The following is a 16,874-nucleotide window of genomic DNA, read 5'->3' on the forward strand; positions in this document are numbered from 1 at the left end:
GGGAGGATCCAGCCATTTTAAAAAGGGGGGTTGCCAACCCAGAGTAAAGGGGGGGGGGGCGTGTCCAACTATATGCTCCCATTCAATTAATAATAATAATAATAATAATAATAAATTCTTTATTTAAAGAGGGTAACTCAATTAGAAATAGTCTAATTTTCATTGAGGCCCTCAAACAAAATACATGCATACAGTTAACATTCATACATTCATACATTAATTTACAATATATATTACTAGTATATACACAATTCAATCATTGAAATATACAAAGGGTAATAAATGACAATATTTGATATAGTTTTGTTGCATTGCATTGCTCGTCCAAAAAAAGGGGCTCCAACCCCGGACCCCCCCTTTCATGTAAACATAATTATATTTCAAAAAGTCGCGGGCTGATAACAATTTGTGTGCAGTCATGTGACATGAAGATATGTGTATTAACCACTTATTGACTCGGGTTCAATGTTTACAGTCAACAACTAGGTCATCGAGCCTGGAGAAATTTTGACACACATGTCATTACGTTTGTAGCTAAGTTTATCGACAAAAATGGCAGAAGAAGCAAAACCCAAAGCAAGAGTTGTGTTAATAGCGATGGATGGCAGTGATTATGCTAAATACGCATATCAATGTAAGTATATATATATACGTTTCATTACATGATGTGTGATTCTGTCAAATCGCGAAAATTCGGATATGTTCTGTGTTTAAAGTTATAGTTTACCATGTTTACACACTCCGAATGAACTCGGAGAGGTATGTATGTCATCGAGAAACGTGCTTCTCTGTTTTCGTCTTCACACTAACGTTACAATAATTTTAATTACGCAGTCCATATCTATAGGCATCAAAATAAATGGTCATAGATTATACATCTATGCATTTTTCATCTTCATAAAAATAAAGTTGAAACAAATAAATGCAGATGAAAAACATACATTTATTTTTGACTCACGCTGGTCGTGGACTTTTGAAAACTATTTGTTAATTTATTCATATGGGTCATATTTAATAATTCAGTGTAGTCTGAAAGATGCCGTCATACTACAAATAATATCAAAAAGCATAAAACAGGTACAGTAATTCAATATACCATGTTGGTGGCCAGGTAAATTGTAGCGTTGACCGTTTCAAGGGGTCAACTTCGTTGATATACAGGATTATTTAAAAGTAGATTAATTATGTAAATATATATCAAGTATTCGTGTTGAATTTTACGAGGGAGACATTTACTGTCTTGAAATACACATGTAAGTCACCAGACACTGATTGTTGTTTGATAAACGTCCAACGTCAAATATTTGATTTTCATGCATACACAATCATGATACGAAATTGCATTTTATCAGACAAGTTGTATGATATAGGGGGAGGGTTGAGATCTCATAAACATGTTTAACCCCGCCGCATTTTTGTGCCTGTCCAAAGTCAGGAGCCTCTGGCCTTTTTTAGTCTGGTATTATTTTAATTTTAGTTTCTTGTGTACAATTTGGAAATTAGTATGGCGTTCATTATCACTGAACTAGTATATATTTGTTTAGGGGCCAGCTGAAGAACGCCTCCGGGTGCGGGAATTTCTCGCTACATTGAAGACCTGTTGGTGATCTTCTGCTGTTGTTTTTTCTATGGTCGGGTTGTTGTCTCTTTGACACATTCCCTATTTCCATTCTCAATTTTACTAGTAATACGAAATAAATCTGATAGGTCTGCAAAGTGGGTGGCCTCAGATGAAGGTTGTATGTAACTAGTAATAAAAAATAAATCTGATAGGTCTGCAAAGTGAGTGGCCTCAGACGATAGCCACTGCAAAATGTTGGAATCGGGGAAACATTATGTCTAGCAACAGTTCAGTGTCGGGCCCATCAAAAAGTTGAACTAGATGGGTTCATTAATATCTTTTAATAACATGCATATTTAAATATATAGACATGATAGAGTGCATTGTGTTATCCCAACACCAGACATCAAATTTAACATCTTTACTCAAATAGGAAGGGACTATGTATGTACCCACCCCACGCAGCCTAACAGATGCTCATCTTTTACAAGGTTCTACTTTTAGATTGGAGAAGTCTATGTCGGGCTATAGGTCGAGATGACCTTTTTTGTTAACTTTGGAGTCCGTGAGCACCAAGTTTTAAGCATTCGTATAAATGCATTGCATTGCGACTCATGATTTATTTCCTTATTATTAACATTAAAAGTCACGTAAATGTTAATGTATTTAATGTATTTCAACTATTCATAAACACATGTGATTAAATGTTAAAAGTCAAATGAGAAAACTAGCAGCTATAGCTAAGTTGGTACTTTTCACATTTTCGTATGCTAGATTTGATTGATAGTTATGGTCAGCAAAATTTAAAGGCATACAACTGCTATACTTTCACACACTTTTTCATACTTTAAAAAAATATATATATAGTTATGCACGCTGGACTGAGGTTACAGCAGACATTATTTTACTGATATAGGCAACTTCTGCGCACTTCATATAAATTATCCACTATAAATTACGTATATATTTATGTATATTTGTTATTCAAGTACATGCACTGAATTAATTTGAAAGGAAATGATATCGAGTCGTAATAATAATCTAATCAAGGTCATCCTATATAACATGTCTATCAGATATGAATATTCGATTGGGGAAGAATTTCATATCAATTCCGTTTCCAATGATATTATCACCAATATCATCATAATTTGATTCTTAAAAGGACCAAATTTTACAAATTTTCAAATTATGGGTATTTAGACGTTTTTTACGAAATAAGAATGTCATCATTTTTTTTATTGCGCGGACAAGAGTGAGAACAAAACATTTAGACATATCTCTATTTATACCTTTATCGATAACGACAAACATAGTATTTTTAGCTAGCCAAGGGTTACAGTTTATTCAGCCCCTTTTTCATCAATTTCATTGCTCAACAATTTCGTGTCAGGTGTATAGTATTTTAAAAGCCATGTGCGAAAATTCACCGCGTTATTCTCATGAAGTTCAAAGCTGGGATTTCTGAATTTTCAAATCAAGCTAATAAGTTTTATGTCCATTTGAGCGTGCATTGCCATACCCGTATAAAACATTTCACATCCCTAGTCTCGATAACCCAGACGCATATATTATATAGCGTCTGGGGTGATTAACCGGACTGGTCAGATATTTATAGGGGGCGTAACAAATAATTAAATATAGAACATATCTATAAATAGCACTTCCGTTATCCCCATTATATTTTTTAAAAAAAATAATAACAACAGTAAAGATCAGTAAACAGTGTAACGTTACATGTATATCTATTAAAACTGACATTCTTGTAGCTGATCCTGTTGCCCAACTTGCAGATGGGCAATCTTAAAAGAACGATAAAAAATACTGTAATTAGCGGCGATCTTTTTTTCTGAATTTTTGTCACATGTAAAAAAAAATTAAAGACATGATTTTTTTTCGTGGGAAAAATTTGGTTGATTATATCATATAAGGAAACACTGTAGCATGACTGTATAGTGCCCTCCTTATAACAAGTTCTGGATCCGCCACTGGTCGTGTATAGAGGATACCACGCTCTCTGTGCGCTAAGAGAGGGATCTGTAGGTGGACCGTTGTACATAATCCAATATACCTTAATTTTCTGGCGAGTTATAATTTCTCGAACATGTATCCCCAACGGGCTATAATTTAGGACCTCATCTTTATAATTATTGTTATTTTTTTTTCGTCCTGAACATTACCATTATTTACCACAAGACGATAACCAAGCAACCCAACTTGAAGATCTATTTTTATATTTTAACACACCACGTTTAATATTCTCTTATCTTCATACTATAAACTACCATTTTTCTCTATTTTCATATTATAGCACACCACTATATATATTCTCTATTCTTTATATTGTATCACATCGTCCTGAACATGCATGAAATATTTGCCACTTGACGTTAAGCAACCAACAGTCGGTATATTGTAGCCACGTTAGTCTGTATTCCTTAATTTTAATTTTTATCCATTTTTCTTAGTTTTGTCTCATTCTTATTTCTGTAAATTCTTGTTATAATTTATGCTTTCCATTTTATAATAATCTTTCAAATATCTGACGCACTGACCTTACTCGAAAAGCACACATCAAGTTACGTTTATGGAAAGAAAAACAACTCTAAGATTACAATGTAAAATTTAAAAACCCTGTTTAACAACTTATCACTGGCAGATCAGTGAGATCACACAATGAGTCAACTCAATTTTTATTTACAAAATTAACTGATCTTAAAATTGCTAACGACCGAATAGTCTGAATGTTTCACCAATAATCTATATCGCCTAATCCTTTTGGGAAGAAAACATTTGGGGACCAACCTTCACACAATACCACTTTGCCAGTCTCCGTGTCTATGAAGAAATACAGAAGTTAACCAGTCATTCATGAAACCCAATACTCTTTGAATGCATGTTTGAATCAATCACATTGAAAAGGTGGAATGGGATTTATCCCATACTGCATGATAACTTATACAAAAAATAACTGAAAAGTGTATTCTCCTACTACAAACTATTATAATATCCATCATGACTTTTGTATAAAAGGGCAGCTTCACAAAAACAACAACTTCGAATTCTCCTGTACATGTGAACCTTTATATAAAATAAGGAGATTGCTAATGAGGCAACAACCCAGCAGAGTTCAAATGACATGGATATTCGCAAATAGAATCACTGCTCGGCCTCCAATATTAAGAAAACTCCATACCATAGTTAACTGAGAAGGGCCAGACATGTAAATGAGATACAACGCAAACATGAAAACTATTAAATTGTTTATATGATTTTTAATTTGTTAATACAAATCTTTAAAATTCTCCGACATATCTGACAACAATGTGTTTCTTGATGTTTGTTTCATTTACTTAATATATGTCTGTGTACCTTTTTTCGCTTTGTGGTTGCTGTCAAAATAATGTTAACCCAACATTTTTGATACTGTGATTTATTTATAATGATTGCTGCTGCAGTAATTAAAAAAAAAATCTTTGAATCTTTTTTCTTATAAAATTGAAGCTGTTTATGATACAATGAAAATTCGAATATTTATATAGTTTTTTTTAATTCTTCACATTTTACACATAACAACTGTGTCCCGAAATCATCATTGGTTTGTCTACAAAATAAAGTAAATGTTAAAATCATATTAATTTTTGGTCACCAGCATAGCATATATGAAAAACAAAATGTTTGGAAAAAAACATAAATCATATAGAAATATACATTTAGAAATGTCTTGGTGCAAGCTGAATTCCGCTACGGGATGCGAAATAATCTCGCTGTGGTGATGACACGACCCATTGGTGGCATTGGGTTGTTTCCTGCTCTCTTGTCGGGTTAATGTCTCTTTGACACATTCCCTGTCTGTATTCTCTATCAAAATTATGCATGAATTTTTATCATTGTTAAAGGCCATACATGCAGTTGCCTATACTTGCTCTCATCCATCTCCTTTGAACTTGGGGTGGATAGTTGTCTCATTGGTATTCATACCGCATGTTCTTGCTTGTATAATGTTGACCTTTTGGTACTTTTATTCTCAATTTTTGTTTAAGTCAACAAGATGTCCTGTTAATCATGTTGATGTCTACTTTTGGTAATGTATGTCATTGGGTTCACCGGTTGCTGCCTCATTGACACCTCCTTTCATTGATGCTGCATCTATTGTTTTACTGTCTTGTTTTACATCAAAAACAAATTTACAGTGTATTCCTCATGCCATGGTTTTGTTTCAAGGTTTAGATAGCCAATTGGTATATATTCACTGACAACATTTGTATTCTTTTAAGGACTTTTTTTAGTGTGAAAAAAATGCCTCTTAAAAGTGCAAAAAAGTATTTTTCGTTTTTAAGTTGACCAGTCCAGACTTTGTTTACTAACAGTATATTTAAATTACTTTTCATAACAACGTGTCGCACTTCTTAAATGTTTGTATAAGCTAAATGCATTTGTTTAAAAAAAAAATCGAGCATAACTCATTTTGACCGTTTGGTGTATGTACAAAATCAGTGGCATCTTCTAGATATACTTTGTTTGTTTTTCGTCTGCTTATGTTTTTGAATTGCGTTCCCTCCTTCAAATGTGTACAACATTGCGCATCTCTCCTTCCCCCCTTTTTTTTTTTACACATATCAAAATGCAAACTCCTTTATACACTACATATAAATACAACAAACTTATCTTGGACGAAGTTCATATTTCGGCGTCATATTACTTTTCCATCAAGTATTTTTAAAGTTAACAACCCCAAAATGTATTTATAGCGTACACACGACTGTTCGAGTGGTCCCAGTCAATACAAAAATTGCCATTTATTGTATGATTATTAACTTGCTTACGTAGCACGGACATGCATGAAAGAATATATAACTACTCGTTGTTTCAGTTTGCATTAAAATTTAAGTAACAGTTTGTGGTGTTATATCATCTTACCAAGGTTTGATGTGCTGTTATTTTCCTTCGCGGTCATGGAAGCCATGCTGTCTGGTGTTTTCCACGACTTGTATGTCGTCACAAACAAAATATAAATAGCTTTAAACAACAATCGGTACACTCGGGCTTTTCAATAGTATTATCGTAATATAATTTCTTCCGAAGTCAATAACCAACTTCTTGGTTATTCGTCTTGGACATTATCTTTAAAAACTAGCTAAAAAAGCCGATACTATTCCGAATGTCATAAATTACCATTTTTATATCACTTGTCATCCAGACGCTCTACTTTGAAAAATAAAGCGGCTGGATGATCGAGACTATTCACATCCCTTGCTCGTCAACTTCCAGTTTAAAGATTAATCATTAATGTATAATGGGTGATACCTCAAAGTTCAATTTGTTTCGGAAATGTTTCTGTCAAACGATGTGTATGGTTTCTCAGTGGACCGCAAAGACCAAAAAAATAAAAATTGCGCCATGTTGAATGATTATTTTGCTTACAATTGTGCGATTCTAAGATGCTAGCACGTCTAGACTGTATGATATGTAAAGTTGATTTGAAGAAGACTTAATGCAGCATGCTGTATAGATATATAAGAAGGTGTGGTATGAGTGTCAATGAGAGAACTCTCGATCCAAGACACAATTTGTAAAAAGTAAACCAATATAGGACAGAGTACGGCCATCAACACAAAGCCTAGGCTTGCACATGATACATCGAACAGCAAGCTATAAAGTGCCCCAAGATTACTAGTGTAAAACCATTCAAACGTGAAACCAACGGTCTAGTCTATATATAATTAATATAAACGAGAAATGAGAAACACTTATGAACCACATCAACATACGACAACCACTGAAAAACAGGTTCCTGGCAATATGCACGTTGAATATAGCTGGATATTTCATTAAGCATGTCATTCCATGTTTATTCTGTTGAGACATATATTATAAGGTTTATGCATAGGCATGGAGGACGGTTTTTGGGCACACAAGTTAGTGCGTGGTCAGGTTATCATATCATTACCATGCATGTTTTTCGTTGTTATACGTCTTTCATTATGTTTGCCTGTCGAGGAGGCATGTCTTGCATGGTGTTCGCATTTTCTGTTCGATGGTCCAACATCTAATTTCTTTCATCCCTTTTATAGCATCATTTTGTGTTTGTTTCCACTGTTATAAAAAAAACCATCATAATTGCTACAAATGCGCACCATATTTCTGAAGAAATGTGTGCCACTAGACGTTATAAAGAAACCAAATTATGCCATCACTAATGTTAGTTTGAATATATCATAGAGGTACACTCAAAACAAGGTCAAAAAAAATATTAAGCAATAAGTGTAAACATATTGTCATTATTTAAAACTGTTTACTAATCACTGTTTTCCTAGCATTTCTGTTTGATCTATTACAGTAAATATAAATAGTGCAATATGTACGTTTGTCAGAAGTCAAAGTTCATGGCAAGATGATAGTTTTTATCTTGTACGCAGCGAGATTCAAATCCCAAGTATGTGTGTTATCACCATAATCACACCTTAAAAATCTGCATTTGTAATAAAAACTAAACTTGTCGATAAACTTAAATGATCATAGTGCCCTTTACATGATTTTTTTGCAACAATTTCACTCAAGGTTGGCAAAAAAGTGGGTCAATAATAGTATTGACCATGCCAGTAGTAAATACCGGGAAATACTGGAAACTGATATCGGGAAATACTGATCGATTGAAATTTGCGTGGTCATTACTCTAAAAAAACACTCTCTACATGGTCAATAACTATTCATGATTAATTATGAAATATAGAAAGTGTTCAAATTAGTGTTAAAGCCTTCATTTCTATTTCTACTATTACATGTAAATTCTTTATATACATGCAGTGATCGACATTAATTAATGAGTACATAAAACTATAGTGTAAGATAAAAACTGTCTTGTCCCTGCAAAAAAACTTTCCATTTCCAGCATGCAGAAGGTTTTTTTCTCACAGTTAATAAACAGGAAATATTTTATTGTTTAAAGGAGTCTTCAAATAACACTTTTATTACTTTCAACCATGTTTTGTCAACATTTATTGGGGGCTAATCATACATTTTGAATTAAAAATATATGAATATCATAATTCATAATGACTAAATCAGTAGGAATAAGGGTTATAAATGAATATAACATATCAAATTCAATAATTCATATAAACTGACACATACATAAAGATTAAAGTTTAAATATATTTGACTTTTTATTAAGTTTTTAACCTTGATTTCACTGCCTATTATTCACATGATTTAATTACACGTACAAGCCTCTATCCCTTTTCTCCACTTGGATCTCCCCCTAGTATAAGGATAAGGATGTGTTTTGCCTCGGACTATGCCTGATTGAATAACAAGTTACAAATCAGACTTATGATATCAAAGGGCGGATCCGGAATATTTATAAAGGGAGGAACCAACAAAACGTAATAGATTCTGTCGAGCGGAGCATGCGAAAAACAATTTGGATTATTAAATGCTATAAAAATCATAAATATTGTAAAAACATTATACTTTTTGTTTGCGATCAAAAAAGGGGCGAACTCCCACTACGCCTTATTATGGAATAGCCACTGAGGCCGACCTAGCATACAATGCAGTCTAATTAACATAAACTTATAAGCAATCGTCATGCATTCTTTATCTTTTCATCTTTCTTTATTTCCTTTCTTCATCTATATTTTCCTTTCTTTCCTTTCTTCATCTTTCACTCTATAAGACTCTCGTTTCAGGGTACTTGGATCACATTCACAAGGACGATGATAACATAACAATGTTATATTCTGCAGAGTTTACACATAGCGCCCAGGTTACATCTTGGATGTATGGTATGTAATGGATGCACTATCTTATAATGTTACTTACTGATATGTAAATTGTATGTCGTTTTATTTTCAGGGTATTTAGACCAAATACACAAAGACGATGATAATGTTGTCATGGTAAACTCGGTAGAATTCCATGACGTATTACATAGTTCTCAATGGTATTACGGTATGTTCCGAACACTTTTCATGGAGTGTGCAAGCTGATTATAATAAAGATCATGTGTCTAATCTTTGCTTACAATTATCTGTCTGAACACGCTTTGTAATACTTTCTATTTTTAAGACAATTCGGGATCCTCTGGTTTTGTCGAATTATTACGCACCATCACAAATTTGAAGGTTGAAATTTCATTGGCTGCTGTAATGCTTAAAAGAATTGAAAGTAAAATGAAGGGTTGTAAGATCTTTGTAAGTAAAGCTCGGACATGTGATCTACATTTTAATCAGATTGTTGAGTGTGCTTCTGCATATTAATTTCATTTGCTTTATGCTTAAATGTAGCTTTTTAATATTTTATTTCACTTGATTTTCCTATAGTATATTGTAATGACTTCACTTTGCATCAATCGACGAATTTTAATGTGTGTTGTCAGTATACTTAAAAAAAAATAGGGGTGACCTACAATTTATAACATAGTTTCACATAATATCCAAGGTGATAGGTAAAATTCTTTAAATACATAAATTAACGTATTGTTATGACTAAAAATGGGGACAAATGTCTGTTAGGTAAGCATACACCTACAAAAACTATCGAAAGCCACAAAAACGTAAAAAAAAATATTGAAAAACCCTTATTTGTTAACTGAATTATTCTTTATAGCAAAATTTAATCTGAGATAAAAATAAACTTAAAGGACAGCTTATTAAAAGAATTAAAATCTAAACCCAAAAGTTCATAACTAAATATTTGGTAAGTGTCCATAACTAGAAGCTGAAATTTGAAGATAGAAATATGCCCAGACGACAGGTTATGTAAATTTTGTATAAGGCTAGATGATGAATACCATTTTGTATCTGATGATGTGTTCATAAAAAATTATACATAATCAAGTCAAATGTCATTTTTAGGTAAAGATTACACGAAATGCAATCAAAACCTTATGGGACTGACTTGATATCTAAATGTTCCAAGGTTTATCACGTCTACCTTTTTTGATACACAAAATATAGTGCATTGATCATAACATTCTATGCATCCTATCCATGAATATTTCCAGAAATTTATCAATGTAATATTTGCTCAGATATTCAAGGCACAAAATGATTTACACTTGTCAAGAAAATTATATAACTTTTTGCAAGGTGCAGGAATCTAATATCTGTCTTTAAAATAGAATGATGTCATTGTTAAAATAAATTAAATCTTTGAAAAATTTGGAGTTATCTTCCTTTGTCCAGAATAGCTGTCAAATCAACTACAACCAATGCAATAATTAATTTTACTTCTCACTGATAAATTAAAGCAAATGCTTTACCGTTCAGTGCTTCAAGCACTTTGATTAAAGAGATGGGTCAATGTTTTCATTTTTAAGCTAATGATAAATAAAAATCGATGAAACCAAGGAAGTTGAACATTTTGTCTTCAATACAACTATGTTTTGTTATTTATATGTTCATTCTTGTAATCTCTGGCTGTTGTGCTATATATGTGCTACTGACCAGTTCTTTTTTTTTTTGCTTGACCCGTATGGCGATAATTTGAAAACAAAATTATTTTTGTTTCTTTATAAATATCGACAATTGATTTCTTCACTCTATTTTTCTTTTATTTGAGATAAAAGCTTACACCACAATCACTGCACATTAATGTATTATATGAAAAGCCAATGCTGCGTAAATATTACGTTCATTTTCATTAATTTATAGCATGTGCTTTTCATACCACTTTAGTTTATAATGTGATGTTTCAATTGCATGTATATCGTGAAATATACATTAAATATTCAAGTTTTACAGCCACTTAAGTCTTGTTTAAATATTTGTGTCCTTCGTATTAAAACAGTGTATTATTTTCCTGTTGCAAAACATTTTTGAATAACACCTTCAAACCTTGTACGTTTAAAAATTCTTATGAAAGTTAATATCATGAAATGTGAATAAGTTCGTATAGAGTGTCAAAACGTCTTTATGTACATATAATAGAATGAAATTCAAAACAGTGTGGCTGTGGCTATTGATTGATACATTAAATTCATCCATTGACTGGGACAATTTAGGTGAACGTTTGGATGTAACGACCACTGCTCACTGTGTACTTTTTAAAGACACTTCTTAAACTAAAGGGTTACCAAAGGTTCTCAACACCTCAATAAAGTAATTCGAAAAAAATAATGAGAAATAACACGATGTTTTGATTTATATCAATTATATAAATCAAAACATAAAGGTTATTCCTGATTATTTTTTCGAATTATTTTATAATTAAAGGCGTTAAGAAACCTTTGGTGACCCCACAGTTTAAATGTCTGTCGTGGGTACGTCGTGAACAGTGGTCGTTACAGACAAACGTTCACGTAAATTGTCCCAGTTAATGAATGAATTCAATGTGTCAATCAATGGCCACAGCCACACTGTTTTGAATTTCATTCTATATTCGATTTTCTATAGTATTCATTTGAACAAATTTTACGATTTAAGATGTAAAAAACGTAACAACTTGGTACTGAACCTACAAGTTACAGGTCAGTTTTAAGCAATATGACAATTCGGCAAATTAGGTCGACTAGGATAAAAGACTGACACCAGAAAAGAGAAGTACGTGGCATACTAATTAAGCGGAAACATCTTACCAGGCAACAGACCATTGTACTGATCCTTCGAGTAGTTATTATAAAGTTTGGTTAACGTGCAGAAAGCGTTGCTACACGTATCTGTCTACACGAAGCCCTGCATGTTACTTCACCCATTCCGTGTAAAAGATGACCTAATTTAGAAGATACTTCCAGAGGCGGATTTAGAGGGGGGCCAGGGCCCCCCTTTTTGGGAAAAAATTTGGTTGCTTGTCTAGGGAATCACTGAAGCGTGACTGGAGCGGGCCCCCTCTTAGGTCAGTCAGTGGGCCCCCACTTATGAACATTTCTGGATCCGCCACTGACTTCTGGGCAAGAAAAGTATAAGGACAGCCAGTATATGTCTACCCTTCCGTTGAACCTTCCACTATGTTCAACTTTGCAGTGTGCCCTTCATGTGATCGAAAGGAATTTGGTTTATTTTGTGTTCTCACCTCGAGTTCGGGATTTCATGGGTTTTAACCGGTCGTTGTCAAACCAAAGACTTTCAGATTTATATTACCTGCTTTCCCGCTATTGAAACACGCGGCAGTAAGAAGTTAGAACATGCAACCAGTGGTCGGCTCAGAGTCTGAATAATATTTCCGAGTAGGGTAAAGTGCCTTCCTGTTGAAGGGTACCTTGTAAACTAGCTAGTTTTAAAAAGTCCTTCCTAATTGGTCTTTTTGTTTTAAAATATGCATTTGTTCTCGTCCTGAATATGTATTTAATTTGCCACTGGACGTTAATCGGTGTTCGATCATCACACCAATAAAAGTTATACAGATACATGGAAAATTTTATTTGTTTATAATCTACCTGTTGTTTATTTTGTAATAAGGTGTAGTAAAATTATGACTTGAACTTTGCAGGCAAATCCATGTATCAAATAGAGGACACAGTTAATATTTGTGCAATACATGTACACAGGCACTTGTCTCTGAAATAAATACCTATCATACCTATTTACATAACATGAGGTATGTGTATAGGTAAAAAAAAATCAGCGACACGTGCCTGTGGTGTAATATCATAGTTTACGATATAAATGGGTGTTAATGTCGTTAATGTTTGCATTTTTATTAAAAGTTTTAACACTATTTGTGTATTTTTTTCTAGACATATATTTTGTAAGTTTTTTTCTATTATATATATAGATACGAACTAAAGAGTATCATAAAACAACCCAAAATGACATGCCACATAAATAACAAAGAATTTAATAAGATTAGTGTATATTAAAATGCATATATATTTGTTTAAGATATTATCAATTTTAAAAACTTTTACTTTGATCGTATTATATAAGTATAGGCAGGAACATATGTTAGATATACTGTTCCAAGGTATAGGAAATACGTTAGTATTTCAACCTAGACTAGCATACTCCAGATTGAGTTATCCCTCTTATATTGTGAGTTTATTTTGTATTTCATTCCAGCACCATATGCCTTCGACAGGGACACACTTGCTAACTTATTAGATCAAGAAGCTCAAACTTTAAGGCATAAATTAGAGGAATATGCTCAGATGATGAGAGAAACAAAGGTATTTATACTAGCCTTAGGAATAAGTAAGTTTGAATTCTTCAAAGTTGTTGTGCAGATGCAGACTAAATTTTCGGCTCTCCCTTGACACCACTTGCGAGTATGGTGTTGAAAAACGATGAGAGTCCGCCGGAAGGGGACAATAAATGGATGGCCCGTGTTAAGAGAGAGAGCAATATCTCTTGCACGTTAAAGATATTCTCGTAGATTTCGCACCCGCATAGAAGAAAGCGATTAATAACTTGTTTCCCAAACCACTATAAATAAATATGTCTAAATTAAAGATGCCAGAGCGCTGTGAAAACTATTTTCATTTTGGCGAAAACAAGTTTTGAAGTACTTTTTACAACTATAGATTTATTTTACGATAACTATTTGTCAGTGACCACTCATCTACCCCGAGTTTAGTTTTAACTGGATAATGCAAAATCTGATTCTGAATATACTGTATGAGTTTTGATCATTGTTGAAGGCTATACGGTGACTGATAACAGTTGACGTTAAGCTTCTGAAATCCACGTTATTTGAATTCTGATTGGTGGTTGTTTGAATGACAACCAAACCACGCCTCCTTATTGATATTTTGTTATATAAAATGGAAATCTTGCATATCTACTCGTTCTACATTTTAGGTGCATGGTACGGTCAAAAGCATCCATGCCGAGAGACCAGGAGAAGGCATTGTGAAAGCAGCGGAGGAGGCCCATGCTGATCTCGTCATTGTTGGAAGTAGAGGTCATGGCAAAGTCAGAAGAACCTTACTAGGAAGCGTTAGTGACTATGTATTACACCATTCGCACGTGCCAGTTATCGTCTGCCGTCATAAAGATGATCACCATCACCACGGACACCATGATAAAGAACACACTGAAGAACACAAACACTAACATGAAATATTTTAGTATTATACGAATTTACCTCTGTAGGGGTTGTGGGAAATGGCTCAGTATTTAATATATTCAGTAATGCGTTTTATTACTTAACGCGAAACCATTATAGTGACAATACCTTCTTTTTTTTTGTAATTCCTTGATTTTTTTTCTATTTTCTTATGTAAATGCAATATGTATCCGCATGAAAGCATTTTTTTTTATTTATGTCAAGCATTGAAATTCTTAAAAAAAAAGAAAACTTAACAATAAAAAAATTATAATGGTCTAATTGGATGCATCACCCTGCTAATTTCATTTTTTCATTTATTTTCATATGTTACTAAAGGTCAAAGATTTGGACAATATACCATGCATCTTCCTCGTCTCCTCAGACAATACGAAATTGGCCATGTTAACTATTTCAGAACACATAGTTACATTTTCAGTATACATGCTCAACTATAGATGCAAGGTTCGTAATAGGTTCTGTGTCTTAGAACTAACTCGAATACTGCTGTTTTACATTTAAGAAAAAAAATGCATACTTAACAATTTGACTGTGCCTTATTTTTAGTTTAACTCTATAAAACGTCTTTGAATTAATCGAAGGTTCAATAACGTAAAACACGCTTAAATGACCCCTTTCAGAGCAAAAATATTTTATCCTTAGTTAAGTATTTTTTTGAATAGTTGGAACATTTATTTATGGCATATTTGTTTAATAATTGGAACATTTTTATGGCAACGAAATATGTATACTTTATAAATCAGATATATCAGTTTTACTGCTTTTGATGCTATAGAAAATTTGTATGTAAAACAAAATGTATTTTGTGTGCATATATTTATACTAGATATGTACTCATGACCAAATATATAATTGCAATGTAAGCTGTTTTTGACTTTCATAATTGCACTAATATCGTGTGTGACTCCTGGAAAAGGGTCCCGTTTGGTTGATGCTGTACAGGATGAATAAATACACATCAACTCCCGGACGAAATGGTGACGTTTAACACGGTGTCGTGTGTAGTCGTCAAAATGCCTCGCCTTGTACAAAATGTATGTGTATGTTACACCTTTGCGATCTGTATGATTGCTGGTGGTCTATATTATACATCATTTAACCTAGGCTACCGTTCGCCCCTTCATGCTGGTCAAATTTAATACTTTGTTGAAACTAATAACTGATATTTTGTAAATTGTTATCATCTCAGTTCAATTATGACATGTTTGCTATTGAACGTTGGTCATTGATAAGAAACACAAGTAAATCCATTTAATACACATTATTTGAAATCTTTACTGAAAAATACTTAAGGTTTGTTATGAAATACTTGAGTTTCTACAATCTCAATATTGAAGCCTTCTGATTTGTTACGTTCAGTTATTTTTCATTGGTTTCAATCACGGCACTTAGTTCCCCCGGTTTGAAGATTTGTTTCTGTATTCACATTTCTTCTTCTGTTTATATCCAGTGTGAGTTTGCATGTGTTTCAGGGGCCTCGGTGTGTAAGGGTCATATTATATGTACATGTAGTAGAAATTCTGATACGTACATGTATCACTAGTCTGTCAAAATTGAGGTTGTGTCCGAATCTCGCACGGGGTAGATCGACCCCAAATCTTTACTACTGTCTAGGATTATCCGTTTTCTTACTAAAGGTTGTTGGTTCTCTCATGGCACTCTGGCCTTTTCCACCCGTATATAAATTCCTCAACGAAATATAACACATAACACTATGCTGGTTGCGTTAAACATCAATCAATCAATCAAAAAGAAGATAACAAAAATACCGAACTCTGAGAAAAAGTTTAAACGGGAATTCCTATGTGATATGGCAACAGCACTAACAAATCAAACAAAGGGAATTTCAAAACAACTGTCATATTCCTTACTTAGTATTTACATTTCGTTTTATAGGAAATTGTAGATTCAATCTGGTTTACCTCTCACTAGTATGACAGTCGCATCGAATGTCATCATATTGACAACATTGTGAGAGCCAAAATATACAAACCAAGGTATAACAGATAAAAATGTCAAAAATTGTGGTACAGTAGGCAACATAATGTGATATATATAAACGTCATCACTATGAAAACAAAGAAATATTCCGGCAAAATGGAAAAACAAAATTGACATAAAGACACTTGGAGACAAAATATAAAAAAGAAGATGTGCCGGGTATGATTGCAAATGAGACAACTGTCCACAAAAGACCAAAATGTCACAGACATTAACAACTATAGGTCACCGTACGACCTTCAACAATGAGCAAAGCCCATACCGCATAGTCAGCTATAAAATGCCCGGATAAGACAATGTAAAACAA

The 16,874-nt window shown here is 33.2% G+C and overlaps 1 protein-coding gene and 2 long non-coding RNA genes across 4 annotated transcripts in view; 2 read left to right on the top strand and 1 right to left on the bottom strand.

Annotated features, from left to right (window-relative positions):
- The window catches only part of LOC139485827 (uncharacterized), a 971,519-nt gene that overhangs the window by 561,577 nt on the left and 393,068 nt on the right, over positions 1 to 16,874 (top strand). The gene's annotated exons all lie outside the window — the stretch shown is intronic.
- Positions 408 to 15,429, top strand: LOC139485607 (universal stress protein Sll1388-like). 2 transcript variants are annotated; one of them, XM_071270227.1, is made up of 4 exons: positions 408 to 634; positions 9,419 to 9,514; positions 13,561 to 13,667; positions 14,299 to 15,429. In XM_071270227.1, the coding sequence occupies exons 1-4, from the start codon at positions 553 to 555 to the stop codon at positions 14,551 to 14,553; spliced, it is 540 nt and encodes a 179-aa protein (XP_071126328.1). In that variant the 5' UTR covers positions 408 to 552; the 3' UTR covers positions 14,554 to 15,429. The 2 variants fall into 2 exon arrangements, with proteins under 2 accessions (XP_071126328.1, XP_071126332.1); XM_071270231.1 differs by lacking the exon at positions 9,419 to 9,514 and adding an exon at positions 9,253 to 9,348 and having other exon boundaries at positions 434 to 634.
- Positions 5,093 to 6,799, bottom strand: LOC139485603 (uncharacterized). Its single transcript, XR_011655348.1, has 2 exons — positions 6,482 to 6,799; positions 5,093 to 5,165 (listed from the first exon to the last, which is right to left on the bottom strand). It is a non-coding gene; the product is annotated as an uncharacterized lncRNA (long non-coding RNA).

This window comes from Mytilus edulis, chromosome 1 (assembly GCF_963676685.1).
Source record: "Mytilus edulis chromosome 1, xbMytEdul2.2, whole genome shotgun sequence".
In the NCBI taxonomy this organism is placed as follows: Eukaryota; Metazoa; Mollusca; class Bivalvia; order Mytilida; family Mytilidae; genus Mytilus; species Mytilus edulis.